We start from the raw sequence: 14,241 nt of genomic DNA, 5'->3' as shown, positions 1-14,241 counted from the left end.
GGCCCCACAAACGCGGCACATGCACGCCCACCTGCCTCAGCTGGAACAGCATCCGCGAGTGGTCCCCGCCGGTGATCTGGTCCAGGAGGTCGTCCACCATCTTCTTGCTGTAGCTCCCAGCATCCTTCACGAACTCCTGCAGGCTGGAAGGCCGAGAGAGGGCATGATGCCGCCGGAAGGCCCCGCGCCGCACACTCTCGTCTCCCAGGCCCCCTTCCCCGGGGCCGGCGGTCCCGAGGAGCGGGGCCTGCCCCGTGGACCCGGCTCCTCGGACGCGCCTCCGCGAGAGGGTCTCGCGGAGAGCCGCAAACCTCCCACGTGTAATCTGGGGGGTGGCAGCAACCGTCTTCGTCACTCAGGGTGGCCCATGATCCAGAAGAGGTGAAAAGCAAACTCAAGGGGCGCCCGGGTGGCTCGTCATAGCACGTGACTCTCGACTTTGGGCTCGAGTCGCGATCTCACAACTTTGGGAGTTCTAGACGCACGTCAGGCTCTGAGCTGAGCGCGAGAGGCTGCTTGGGGTTCTCCCCCCTCCCCCCGCCCCTCCCCCATTCACGTGCACGTGCGCCCTCCCTCAATATAAACTAAACAACAAACAAAAGAGATCTTAAAAAACAGATGCTAAAACTTAAAAACCATCTCGAGAAGATCCCTTAAAAAAAGACAAGGCTAACGAGAGTCCGGGCACGTACGGTGAACTCTTGAACAATGGCAGGGATCGGGGGCGCCAACCCCGCAAGTTGCAAATCCACGCATCGCTTCTGTCTCGCCTCAGACCGAACCACTCGCAGTCTGCTGACCGGAAGCCTTTCTGAGAACGCGAGCTGACGAGGGCGGCTCTCGCACGTCGCACGCACCGCGCACCACACCCCGCACGAGACACGCCAGGAAGAGCACGTTACGAAGAAAATCCCGAGAAAACCCGACCGCGACGCCGTCCTCTACCGACCGAGAAAAGCCGCGGGTAGGTAGCCCCGCACAACCGCCAGCGCGCGGCTCGGGGTCAACGGGGAGACGCGGGCTCCCGCGGGAGGGGCACGGCCGTACCCGGTGCTGTTTTCGTTTTGGTTTCCGTTCTGACTTAACGAAAGGAGACCGAGGAGAGACGCTCCACGGCAGCGGGGAGAGGGAGCTCGTGCGGGAACGAGACTCCGCGGGCACCGCACCCTAGAGTGTCGTCCTGGTTTTTGGACCCCGTGAATACTACAAACTAAAAAAGAAGTGAGTGGAAGGCACCGTAAAAGGAGGCGGGGGACAAAGGCCCGGGTCCTGGCCTCTAAGCCCTGGGGCAAAGGCTCAGAAGGGCTCCCCAGAGGCCAGACCGTCACACGGAGCGAGGAGGGCCACTGATCTGGGAGTGAGACCGTGACGGCACACGAGTCTCTCCGGGGGCGTTTCAGGAGACGCCACCACCGTGAGCGTGTGACGGGAGCAGGGACACCGGAACACTCGTGGCGTGGTCTGGAACAGAGCGCGTGGCGAGGTGACGCGGGGACGCCCAGGAGGAGCGTGGGCTGCGGCCGCCGTGCGCTGCTCACGCGGTCGGGCTTCTCGCTGCCCGGCACCCGGAGTCCATCCTTGTTTCAGGGGTGGGCGCGGGGGAAGGCGACCACCGTCTGGGAACACCGTGCCCCCTGAACCAAAGGTGACTTCCGTCCCTTAAAGGCTGTGACAGGGCAGTGGGGCAAAAGGGGGGGGGGGGCACCACTTGTGACACTGTCCTCGCTCGCCAGATTTCCTCCTTGGTGTTCCACTTCTGCTTCTCTGGGCTCATAAAAATCGTATTAAGGGCTGATTTCCTTTTGTTCATTTTTAAAATACGTCCCGTGTTCTGTTTGGAATTAAAGATCTAATACGGAAAGATCCATTTCTTAGAGGTTAGCCAAACTTGCCTTTCCTCCTGGAGAATTACTAAAACTCCACAGGCGCGACCTACTTCTATTGGTGCACAGAACACAGCAGTTCCACTGAAACACGGCACCACGTCTGCGGTTTCAGTACCACGTCCCAGTCACCGTTGGGGACTGAAGCGTGTCCCAAAATTCTTCTGCTGAAGCTCCAACCCCAGTACCTCAGAACGTATTATTCGGAGACGTGGCCTCCCAAAGGTGATGAAGTTCGAGCGGAGTCTTCAGGGGGCCCTAACGCGTTACGATTAGTGTCTCTGAAGGAAACGGAGACCGGGACACAGAGACGGGCGTGCAGGTGAGGACACAGGGAGACCAGGGCCGTCTACGCGCTAAGCACAGAGGCCGCAGGAGAAAGCAGCCCTGCCCACGCCCGGGTCTCGGACTCCCAGCCTCCGGCCCCGCCAGACGACGAATGCCTGTCACTTCAGCCCCTCAGGCTGGGGTGCACGGTTCCGGTGGCCCCAGCAGACGAACACGGCCACCGAGCCAGGTTCCAACAAAATCACAAAACAAGCTCCAAACACGTGGTTGGTTACGTGCACACACACGTTCTTTTTTAAACTACAGCCCGGATCGTCACCTTCGTAAGGCGCAGCTGAGTTACCCGAACTTCAAGACCAACCCGCGGCAGACCAGTGGTTTACGGAAAAGGACTCGAAAACCTCTGCCGTGCAGACCCGCTGCCGTCGGCCGTCTCCCGCCAACCACCCACCAGGGAAACGGCTCCTCCCGCACGGCAAGCGAGAACCTTCCAGACCGTGCCGACCCTGCTCACCTCAGCGCACACTGCACACCCGTCTCATCCCCGTAGGCGGAATACAGCAGGTCTATCTCCTCCGACTTTAAGTCGCCGAACACGGAATTGCTGTGCATTGAAAGCGCGGTAGTGGTGCTGGAGAGAAAAGTGACTGAGGGCAGGAGAGGGAGAGCACAAGACGTGAGGCGCACGTGCGGTGACGCCCGCGTGAGACGCGCTCGGTCCCCGCGGGCGGCGCCCCCGCCCCCGCTCCCAGCCCCCTCCCTGTGACATCGCTGCTCCCCAGCGACCCGAAGCGGTGGCAGCTTCCGGGCCGAACCAGCACTTCCGGCTCTGCAGCAGGTGCAGAGGACAGTTTACGCGACGCAAGGCGAGCGCGCGCTGGCAGAAGGGCTTCGTGCCGACTCAGGCCCTGCTGGGAACCGAGCCCACGGGACGAGGCTGGATCCCTCAAGGGGCCGTGGGGGCATCACGGCTGGCGTCCCCACGTGAATGACGTCAGAGCTCAAGAGCAATGCGTCTCAGACGTGCCCCTCCCCCCCACTAGACTCCAGTAGCACCACGATGGGACCATCACAACATCCCCAGACGCCACCAGCTGTCCCCCGGGGAACAAAACTGCTGCACACCGACACACTCCAAATCTAGCAAACCAGCCACAGACGTCACTCGGTCACTCGGCCACGCACACAAGTGCGGCCAGCACACCAGTCCCCTCCCTCCCTCCACCGCCACAGCCATCCAACCTTCCATCTCCCACACTTGCCCACCATCATTCGGCAGACACCCGGGCATACACCCCTACCCACGGTCGGCACGGGGCTGAGACCCATAGACCGGTACGAGTGGACGGCAAAGAGGAGCGTGCCCGGTGAAATGTTTATTCCCCTCACTCAACAGGACCTTAATTTAATCTCATTGTTAGTTTCAGAGCCAGAATCTGGACACAGTACTAAGAACAGGTGAGCCAGGAAGATGGCGGGAGGACTCTGGGTCCACACCTCTCCTGTGATTTCCCTCATCCCGTGCCCCTACCTGCCCACCCCACACTCACCTTTGCCCCTTCTCTCATCCTTGAAGCCCAGTGTGGTAAAGCCGGGGAGCAGCTTGCTGGAGAGCGAGCTCAGGTCCACAGGGTGGGTCTCCTCCTCTGCAAAGGGACCGGGCTGTGAACAGGTGGCTCGGGGAGTTCCCAGCTCCCGCAGTGGCTCACAGAGTGCACTTGGGGAAGGCATGGGGGGCTCTCTAGAAAGACCAGCTAAAATCAAATTTATAGAAACCACTAAAATTCTTAGGCGCCTGGGTGGCTCAGTCGGTTAAACATCCGACTCTTGATTTCAGCTCAGGTCGATCTCACGGTTTGTGAGTTTGAGCCCCACCTCAGGCTCTGCACTGCCTGGGGCCTGCTTGGGATTCCTTCTCTCTCTCTCTCTCTCAAAATAAATAAGCACTTAAAAAAAAAAAAAAAGTAGCCGCTACAATTCTCAAACCTTAACTCTAAGCTACGAGTTGATCAACTCGAGATACTTTTCAAAGAGACGGAGTACATAAGGGCTTCCCCACGGGTGAGCAGATCCAGCATCTGTGCCTCCCTCAAGGTCCTCAACACGATGATCACACAGGGCATCCCCTCTAAGCCCACGTCTGGGCCCCCTCCAAGCTCCGCGAGTGCGACGGAGTTGTGCACTCTGGCTCCTCCCAGGGAGCCCTGACAAGGGTGTGAGTCGATCCTCAGGATGGTATCTGGAAGTCAGGCTACGAGGACTTGTAGAACCGCAGCCCTGCGGGAGCACAGCTCTACACTGGCCGCCTATGCTAGACCCTGGGGCAGAAAAGGTCTGAGCAGCACCCCTGCCCCCGCTGGATGACTGCCCCCGTCCACGTATCATACGCAGGCTGCGTATCATACACAGGAGGGGGAGGACAGGGGAGTAACACCGGATGGGATTCGTCTACGCCGTGCGGCTGGGGCCTGCTCTGCACGGGCAACCGTGATCTCAAACGGGCTACGAAGCCGAAACTCCCCGGCGCCGCGGAGACCAACCCCAGCCCTGCTCGGGGCCACGCACCGTCGGCATCCGGCTCGGCCGTGTTGACCACGCTGTAGAGCAAGCTGCCGTCACTGTCCTTCTTCAGATAGCCCATCTGCAAGGAAGCACACCTGAGGGCCGGCCCTACGTGCTCTGCCGCAACGCCAACAGAGCTAAGGCGTACGAGCACGGCCTAACATGCAGAAATCCCAACAGGTCACGGGGCAGTTGGTTTCCCCATGGAAAAGACCACAGAGACCTCTCTCATACCTCCCCGAACTTGACTTCACACCCATGTGTACTAAAAGGGTTAAGACTAGTTCCTGATTCTTCTCAAGGAGATACGGAAACAGGAAGCTTACCCCAGAAACTGCCCTCTTACAGGATGTCAGAACCTGAGCCAAATGACCCAGAACAGGACCCTGGTCACCAAATGCCATATCAACGGGCACTAGAGGCTCCATCTCTAACACAGGGACTTAGTTCCGCTTACAGAAAACCACTGAACAAAAGCCCTCTTCCTCTGAAGGCCCCCAGGAAGGTCCAGGAGGGGCACCTGCACATGGGAGTGGGGGAGGAGAAGAGGGGGACCCTTGGCCTGAGTGCCTGAATACAGGGCGGGGAGGACAGGAGACCCATCACTGCTGACCATGTGAGCACTGGCCACATAAGTACTGACCATGTGAGCGCTGAGTGTGTGAGTACTAACCATACAAGTACTCACCACGTGAGCACTGACCATGTAAGCGCTGTGTCAGTACTGATCACGTGAGCGCTGACCACGTAAGCGCTGACCACGTAAGCGCTGACCACGTGAGTGCTGGCCACGTAAATACTGACCACGTGAGCGCTAACCGTGTCAGTACTGACGAGCGACGACCACATATAGTGACCACGTGAGCACTGACCACATAAGCGCTGACCATGTGAGCGGTGAGCATGGGAGTACTAACCATGTAAGTACTCACCATGTGAGCACTGACCATGGGAGTGCTGACTATGGATGTACTGACCACGTGAGTGCTGATCACGTGAGCACTGACCACGTGAATGCACTAAGGGGAACAGGAGTCAGGCTTCTCGCTGTGGAATTACAACCCAAAAAGGGAGAAAAGGGAAACAGGCCCAGCACTGGGAGCAATGGGGGTTCGTGTGTGGACACGTGCCTCTGATGAATACACGCAGCTCAGCACGGCCCTCCCTCTCCGAGCTACAGTCCGCAGGGCTCTTTCCCAGCGCCACCGAGGGCCGTGCCCAGTGCCCGGGACATTCCAGGGCTGAAGCACTACAGGCGTGCAGACCAGCGGGTCCAGCAGATCAACATCAGCTACACAGGGAACCGCAAACTTTCCACCAGGGAGGCTTAAGGTAAGTAAAAGATTCATCTCCGTATGCTTCACGTAACCCGGCGTACGCAAAACGCCATTGTTCAAAGTCCTTGACGTAACACTCCACGTGCGTTTTGAAAACGCGTGTCTGAGACAGAGATGTGAAGTTCTAAGAGTTCTTCACACGGACCACGTGCACAAATGAGACTGTGGATGCACCAGGTCAAGGAAACGTGCCGGGATTAACGTCGCCTCTGCCCTTGTTACCGTGACTAGCGGGTTTAAAAGTGCACGCAAGGGGCGCCTGGGTGGCGCAGTCGGTTAAGCGTCCGACTTCAACCAGGTCACGATCTCGCGGTCCGTTGAGTTCGAGCCCAGAGCCCGACGCGGCTCTCAGGGCCTGGAGCCTGTTTCCGATTCTGTGTCTCCCTCTCTCTCTGCCCCTCCCCCGTTCATGCTCTGTCTCTCTCTGTCCCAAAAAAATAAATAAACGTTGAAAAAAAAAAAAAAATTAAAAAAAAAAAAAAAAGTGCATGCAAGAGCCACACCGTTTCCACCGGAGGTGCCGGTCTGCTCTCCCGGCAGGGGGGTGCTCCAAGCACAGCAGGGAGGCCCCCACAGGCCAGGTCCGGGTCAGATGGGACCCACGGGTGCCGCAGAGGCACACAGAGACGCAAGCACACCAGGAGAAGAGGGAGGCTGCAGCGCAGACGCCTGGCAGGCCTGACGTCCATCCGCCGGTGGGCACCATCCCCACTATGGGGCGAGCCTGCTGCAGCGTCCCCGCATCACACACCGCTTCTGGGAGGCTCCTGCCCGCGAGGCAGCCCTGGACGCCCCCGCCCACCCCAGAGATGGAGCCGGTGACGGGACCCAAAGCGAGCCTGCGGGACACGAGCTCTGCCCGGACACCCCTGACGCTACCTTGCCCCCCGGGAGGAGCCGGCTGATCCTGTCCCGAGCCTCGTCAGCTGCGTGCTCCACCAAGGCCAGCACGTGCTCCTCTGCCGTGCTGTCAGTCAGGCTGCAGGCATTTCCTTCCGGCTCAAACGTGCAGCTGCGAGGCAGGAACACCACACACGTCACCGGGGCACGTGCTGCTCCCACCTCACCACGGTCAGTCCCTACCGCTCCCCAAGGTCACCACGGGCTGGGAGCAAGGGCACGGAGCACTCCTCGACCCTGTCCTCGTGGCTGTAACTGCAGCAATATGCGGGGCCTCCACGAACAGCGAGGGAGCCCCAAACGGCCGCTGGAGGTGCCTCGTGTCTCAGCTGCACACCTGAGTCGATCTAAGAGCAACCTGACGGCAACCTCACTACTCACAATGTCATTCGAGGCACCGTTGGAAAAAGAGGCAAAGCTCCGTGGAGCGTGGAGACGCCAGAAACAAGGGTGAGCCGGGAGCACAGGTCGTGAGGCAAAAGGGGCGTCCCGAGCCTTCGGCAGGCGGGCTCAGACCCCACACAGAGAAGAGCTTTATTCGAACAGCCAAGGGTCACTGGGTGCAGCGCCCAAGGGATGTGGCCTCTCCTGTGGAAGGTTCCAGAAGCATATGGACCGACTCCATCCAAGGAGCTGCGGGAGCAAACTCTGCCTGCGGACCCCAAGCCTGCAAGAAGGCCCCGCCTCTGGCCCAGGGTGGACGGCTGCAGGAGTTGGGGGGGTCAGGTACGAGAATGAAGCCCCCCCCACAAAGCGTGTCACCTGCCTAACACAGCACAGCTACGTCCCCCGCACAAGGACAGCCAAGCTAGGCCACCATCAAGTGTCCTCCTGCACGTGAGGGAACTTCTTCAGAGTGAAGGGCCGACAACCACTGCAACACGCATATGGGAACAGCAGTGTCACACCTGGAACGGAGCCTGCGTGTGGCTGGCAGGGGCCGTCCTGCCCTTGTGCCCCCAGGTCCGTTAGCGTGACGAGGCCCGGCTGGCCCAGGTTGCGGCCAGCTGCCTGGAAACACCCGAGACCAGAGCTCACACGCGGCCGCTGGGGACCGGGCTCCTCCCAGCAGGTGGGGGTCCGCGAGCGACTCCGCGGACACGGGCGCCAGCACAGGCTCACCCTCACTCACAATCCTGAGGTGCGTTTCCCGTTACCTGATAACTTCTCTACTCGGCCTTTTGGATTTCTTGGCAGTTTCTACTTGTACGGGTGCCGCTTCAGGAACGGGCTCCTCAACGGCTGTGTCTTCGTTGCCCAGAAGAGCTGCCTGCTGAGAAAAATCCACGTCCTGCATAAACGACATGCTGCGCTTCAGAGCTAACAGCCGCTCCTAGAATCAAAAAGGACAGAGCAGCAGGCCTTTACCTCTGCCTCGCAGCCGAGGCGCCATGGCGATGGGTGGGATGGGGATGGCCGCAGCCTCGCCTGGCCTAACGGCGGGCTCCCGTGGCGCGAGCGCGGCAGGTGCGGGCGGGAGTCAGCACCACAGGCGCGGCCGACTGGCCGGGAGCACTCGGGGCTGGCAGAGGGGGACGGGCCAGAGGGCACGGGGGCCCACACCTCACCTACAGGCCGGTCAGGCACAAGGCACTGGTCCTAGATGCGTGACGCATGCAACCTGGCTCATGGGACAGATCTGGGAAGCCACTCCGGACGGCCAAGACGTCCTGTCTGGACTCAGTGAGGCAGCCACGTAAAACAAATCACAGGCTGGCTGCAATCCATCAGACACCCACACTTAGATCAACAGATCCAGCACTTTCCACCAACCCTAAAGGAGACGTTCCAGCTGGCGCAGGAGCAGAGAGAGAGAGAGAAAGAGAGAGCGCGCCTGGCGGGGAGGGTGGCCTGGGATGTGTACAGAGGCTCTGCACCACGGCCAGTGATGGACGGGTGGAAGCATGCCAGTCAGTGGGGGTGGGGCTCTGTGTAGGCATCGAGACAGAGGGGAACTCTCGTCTCTGTGGCTCCTTGCCGCCGCGGGCTTCTTACTTTGCTCATCATCTTAAAGCCTGCGTGAAGGATCTTCTTAGCTAACTTGTAGTACACAGTGTCTGGTCTGTTGTAGGTCATCGCGTTATCACACATCAGTTTGAAATCCGCCTGAAAGGGAAAAAATAGAATCTGTCGAGTTTGAACCACTAAGATGCCGGCAAAAACCGGATTCCTGTCAAGAGGCTAAAACTGAGTGGCAAGCAACTAAACCAGGCTCTTCAGCTTAACAAATGGTTTTTAACGACTCTTTGAGGGAAGTTTCAGACCTTACAGGGAGAAGCCTGTCAAACCCGGAGCTTCCTCCTGAGCGCGACACGCGTGGCTTCTGTTTCTGTTTTTTTATTCTGAGAAAGAGAATGTGTGTGTGAGCAGGGGAGAGACAGAATCCCAAGCAGGCTCCACGCTGTCATCACAGAGCCTGACGTGGGGCCTGAACTCGTGAACCATGAGATCATGACCTAAGCCGAAACCAAGAATTGGACGCTTAACCGACGGAGCCTCCCAGCTGCCCCAACACGAGCGTGTTCTAAGAACATCGCGGCTCCCTCTCTCCATCTCCAGCTCCCCCGCTTTGGGAGAAATCAGATGTTAAGTAGGAACGAGAAGTGACAGCCAGGTCCCTTTAAGTAAAAGCTGAGGAATGAGCCGAGAGCTGAGCACGTTCACATCCTCTCTCTGGGATTTTGCCACGGAATTCAAAACTTGGTCTATCGCCAATTACTCTAATAGCATCAGCAAAAAGGCTTTCTGTAAGATAAGGGAAATCTTGCTGAACAGCTTACGTTAAAAGCAAGCTATTGGACGTCCCAATATATCATCACCCCAACCAAATTACAGACCGCACACACACCTGTCACTGCGCGCTGTGCTGGCCATGAGGACGCATAAGGACAGCTGAAGCCAGCCAGACCCCGACCGAGCCCCAGCACTGGCCCCACGGCCAAGATCCCCAGGGCTGGGCCTGTGGGCCTTGATGTAGCAGTCTTGAGGACAAGGCAGAGGGGGGACACTGCTCACATCCGGGACCGTCACTGGGCAGCAGAGCAAACCAGGGCCCGACAAGGAAGGTGGAGGACTGAGGGCCGCCCGCCCCCGTACCCTTTCACGTGGCACAGCCTCTGAGGCTCAGCAAACACGCTCAGTCATGTCACCAGCAAATGAAAGTGATAGAGCTAAGCCTTCCAAATTGAATAGAAACTAAGAAAGAAACCCGATGCCTTTTCCTACATGACATCATTACCAAAGCGTCAAGCACTCACCTTGATCCGCCCCTGGGATCAAAGCCAACAAGCAATTCCTGCCTCACGGTTGTACCAAGAAACAGAGTTCAGAACTACACGCTAGAGAGTCATAGAAATTTATCGTTAAAAAAAAAAAATTAAACTCACAGTTACTATAAAACAAAAAACTAGGAAAAACTGTAATCCTAAAAATACCCGTTCTGGAGTCAGACCAAATCAGACACACTTTTGCTTGACCTCACGTGTCTCTACAGCTTCCAGACAAGATACCGGTTTCCCTGATGCAACCTTTGGGAGACCTTGGCCCGAAGGCTCAGGCCCCCATGAACACTCGCAACTAGAAACCAGCTGATACGGGCAGAGTGCTTACTGGACATAAACACACAGAGAGCTTCGCAGCAATTATTTCGGAAACCGAAATTAGTTTACCTTAAATTCTGTGACTGATTTGTATTCGTTGGCTACAATCTTGTCTTTCATTGTACCAAAGTCCATGGGATGTTTTATTATCATGGAGTATCCGGGAGCAATTGCATCCGTGACAGGAAAAGCAAAAAATCCATGAGGATCTTTTCTGAAAACAAGAACATCATTACTTAAACAGGAGAACCCTAAGTGTAGATTTCCAAACAATACAAAACGTTTCACGGTAAAAACATGATACAATTCACCAAGTTTTGTTCCTTACAATAAGAAATAAAATTTACACTCTGTAGAAGCATAGTAGATGTTTTTGATGATTAAAAATTCCAAAATTACCCTCCTGGCCGGAGCCGTGACATCTGCATCGTGGAGGTCCTGACCGCCCCCCACCAACACCCCTGCCCTGCATGGACCGGGCACACGGCGCTCTCCCCACGCCGGCCCGCCCCCCACTAGACTGGGCGTCACCCAGGGAGGGCGAAGGGTCTGCTTCACGGGTGTGGGAGGTGAGGGAAGAACCCGTCACAGGGAAAGACACCCTGAAGGTTCCCGACCTCAAGTTCTTGAGAAACTGTTTACCTCTGGAGCTGGCGGAGAAAATGCTCTAGTAACTGCTGAATCGGTGTGCTCTCGTTCTCGGCTGACGATTTAAAGAGGACAGGATAACGATGAGTCAAAACATCTTGACGCTGTGTCACTAGAGAGCTCCCACTCCACGGCACGTTTCAGTGTTTCAGGCTCCAACAAGAACTGGGTACAAGGATGACCCAGACCCGGTCTTGGCCCCAAAAAACTCAACTGGGTGGGAGGGGCATCCACCACAGCACCAGTCCCCCAAACCCCTTAGAAAGTGCCAAGATCCTTCAGACGACAACAGGGAGCTGTCACTTGTCAGTCTGTATGAGTCCCCTGTCACGGCCGGGCCCAGTACGTTCCAGACACGGTACGAAGACGGCCAGCACACAGAGGCCGAGCTTCACCGACTATCACTTTGCTTGGCAGTCCAGAACCTCTGGCCGCACCTGTGCTGCTCCTCCTCTGTAAAACGGGTACGAATGCAACCGCACGGGGGTCCTTGTGAGGCCGGCCACTAACTACAACTCTCGGCCCACGGTGTGGAACCGTGGTTTCTGGTGAACGTAGTCAGCACACGGGGCGGCCTAGGTTCTGTTCCCTAAGCCATAAGAACACAAGTGCTCTTCCCTAGAGCATCCACTGCCGGCCACGCCCAGCCCCCAGACCTCAGCATCTGAATGCACTAAGGAACCAGGGCTCCTCGGAGAAATAGCTGGTTCCAGGGCTGAAGCAAACAGGCCTGCAGACCACGAGTGGGTCCCGATAGTGACAGTGACCAGAGCAAGTGTGAACGTCACCCCTTCGGGTACACGGAAGGGAAGCACTGCACGCGTGACCTCAATCAGCTGATCAGACCAAGCCGGCAGGGACTTCGTGAGCACGTTCACCTAGCGAACCGTCTCATGCCTGACCTTCTCTCCTGCCCACTGTGCCCCGCGGCCCCGGGTCCTACCTGTTCACCGTGGCAATGACTTGCACGGGGACGGCTGTTGCCAGAAAACCACACCCTCGGCGACGACTGCCACGCGACCCCGCTTCCTTCCCTCCCGAATCACAGGCAGTCAAACCCAACGCCAAGAAGAGAAACGCTCGAAGGAAAACTGCCTCCACTTCAGTACCTCCTGACCATTTGCAAGCCCCTGAGGAAAGTGACCACTCACAGATTAGAGAGCCCCGAGTGTTCTCTCCTCCGGTGAGGCTGGCACAGCCCTCGTGGTGCCTGACAGCGTCAGTAACAACTGATCTGAGCACTAATTCCCTTCTCCCCGGGACGAGCTCGTGAGTTTAAAAAGAACAAAGGGAGGGGGCACAGGAGCGGCAGTTGGCTGAACCCTGCTCTACAGGTTCAAGTTGACACTAAGACCTCAGGTCCAGCTACGCTTCATGTCGAGCCCTGGAAGAGAAAGCGCTCTTCCCTCCTTCCCGCACACGTCCCCAAGAGGCAGAAAAGCACGACGCCAACCACTGTGTCACAGAGACGAGCTGTCGCGCTCCAGGAGAGCCTCCAAACACGTTCCTTCCACTCGCCTGGCTGTGTCCGGCACGCTCGCACAGGCCTGTCGGGGGCGGCTCCACCTCCACCTTCTTGCCGGGATCAAAGTCGTCGGCCTCCCCCTCCGAGTCGCCATGCTCCTTTTCCCGTTTCCGCTTCTTCTCTTCCTGTGAGGCAGAGTCAGGGCGCGAGAGCAAGGCAAGCAGTTTTAAATAATCTCCTGCAACACAAAGCTGAGCGAGCAAACCTCCCTCCAGAGACGCTTCTCCTTCAGATCTCCCCTCCCTCCCCCAACGACCACCCCCTGGGCTCGTGCGCCTTTTGCTACAAACAGGACAGCCCTTTCCTAAGACCCCACAGCCCTTGTGATCTGCCCCCCGGGGGCTGGGGGCCTCCACCGGCCAGCTGCCGCCCTGCTCTACCTTTCTTTTCCTTCTTTCTTCGTCGTCAAGGTGCTTCTCCTTCTCGGATTTCTTCTTCTTCTTCTTCTTCTTTTCCTTGTGTCGCTCTCGCTCGTGGTCTGACCTGTCATCGTAATAACTGGAGTCGTGCCCAGACCCCGACAGCTCAGTCACTTCACTTCCTCCAACCTTGAGAACCAGCTTCAGGGGCTTCTCCAAGGGCTTGTCTGCATAATCTGTAAGCAGAGACCGCAGCTTCGGGGTGTGCTCGGGTGTGTAGTGGCACCAGGGGCCCGACGTGCAGGGGGAACAGAGAGGACGCCCAGGCCCCAGAAGGCAACACCATCAGGGAAAGATGGGGAAGCAAACCCCAGGGCTGCCAGTCCCGCCCCCCTTGGTGCTGCATCACCCTCGGGGACATAGTTCGAGTTGCTCTGTCCGGCGAGCTGCTCTGTCTGGCCAGGAACAAGGAGGCAGGGGAGCCCAGGAGCCTGGTCCCTCCCCCCACCCTTCCCTAAGCTCCTGGCCTGCGCTCACGCCCGTCTGTCCTGCAGCAGACACAGGACCGAGGCTGCAGGAACGCGCAGGCGGGACGCGGGTGACAAACAGGGACGAACTTCTCCAAGACCAGACAAGCCAACACAGATGCAGGAGCCGGACCAGACGCCCGCCAGCCCTGGCGCCCTGGCCCGGAACCGCCGCCCGCGATCCCAGAATCCTCGCCCAGGACACCTTCCCGCCACCCCGGAATCTTCCCCCCGCCGAGACCCCCCTCCCCCACCCGCAGGCGAGCCGGGGATTCTCCCTCGGGGCCCGAGCCCGCGAGCCCGGGATCTTTGCCCGGGGCCCCCGCCTGGGACCCCGCCCCCCGCCCGCCGGCCGGCCCGACGTCACAAAGCGCGCCCGCCGCCTCACCCTCGTAGGACGAGCGCCACTCGGTCTTGTGCTTCTTGTGCTTCTTGCCCATGGCGGCGCGGGGCCGGAGCGCGGGGCTGAGGGCTGCAAGCAAGCGCGGCCGCAGCGTGGACGCCGCCGCCGCGGCCCCGACTCGCCACCCGCCTGGCCCCGCGGAGGTCGCCTGGCCCCGCCGGAAGCAGGCGCCGGAAGTCGGGCCGTCTAGCCCCGCCGGCGCCCAGCGCT

The 14,241-nt window shown here is 58.7% G+C and overlaps 1 protein-coding gene across 1 annotated transcript in view; it reads right to left on the bottom strand.

Annotated features, from left to right (window-relative positions):
* The window catches only part of LOC123584053 (bromodomain-containing protein 9-like), a 15,236-nt gene extending 1,018 nt beyond the window's left edge, over positions 1 to 14,218 (bottom strand). The window contains 13 exon segments of the mRNA XM_045451475.1: positions 9 to 143; positions 2,686 to 2,818; positions 3,722 to 3,817; positions 4,737 to 4,812; positions 6,950 to 7,082; positions 8,128 to 8,303; positions 8,966 to 9,076; positions 10,639 to 10,783; positions 11,212 to 11,272; positions 12,736 to 12,768; positions 12,771 to 12,867; positions 13,123 to 13,337; positions 14,017 to 14,218. Coding sequence (XP_045307431.1) covers positions 9 to 143; positions 2,686 to 2,818; positions 3,722 to 3,817; positions 4,737 to 4,812; positions 6,950 to 7,082; positions 8,128 to 8,303; positions 8,966 to 9,076; positions 10,639 to 10,783; positions 11,212 to 11,272; positions 12,736 to 12,768; positions 12,771 to 12,867; positions 13,123 to 13,337; positions 14,017 to 14,068 — 1,463 coding nt within the window. The 5' untranslated portion in view covers positions 14,069 to 14,218.
* Positions 14,219 to 14,241: the final 23 nt, after the last annotated feature.

This window comes from Leopardus geoffroyi, chromosome A1 (genome assembly GCF_018350155.1).
Source record: "Leopardus geoffroyi isolate Oge1 chromosome A1, O.geoffroyi_Oge1_pat1.0, whole genome shotgun sequence".
In the NCBI taxonomy this organism is placed as follows: domain Eukaryota; kingdom Metazoa; phylum Chordata; class Mammalia; order Carnivora; family Felidae; genus Leopardus; species Leopardus geoffroyi.
Note: the sequence above shows the minus strand (reverse complement) of the source record. Positions and strands in the feature narration are given on the sequence as shown.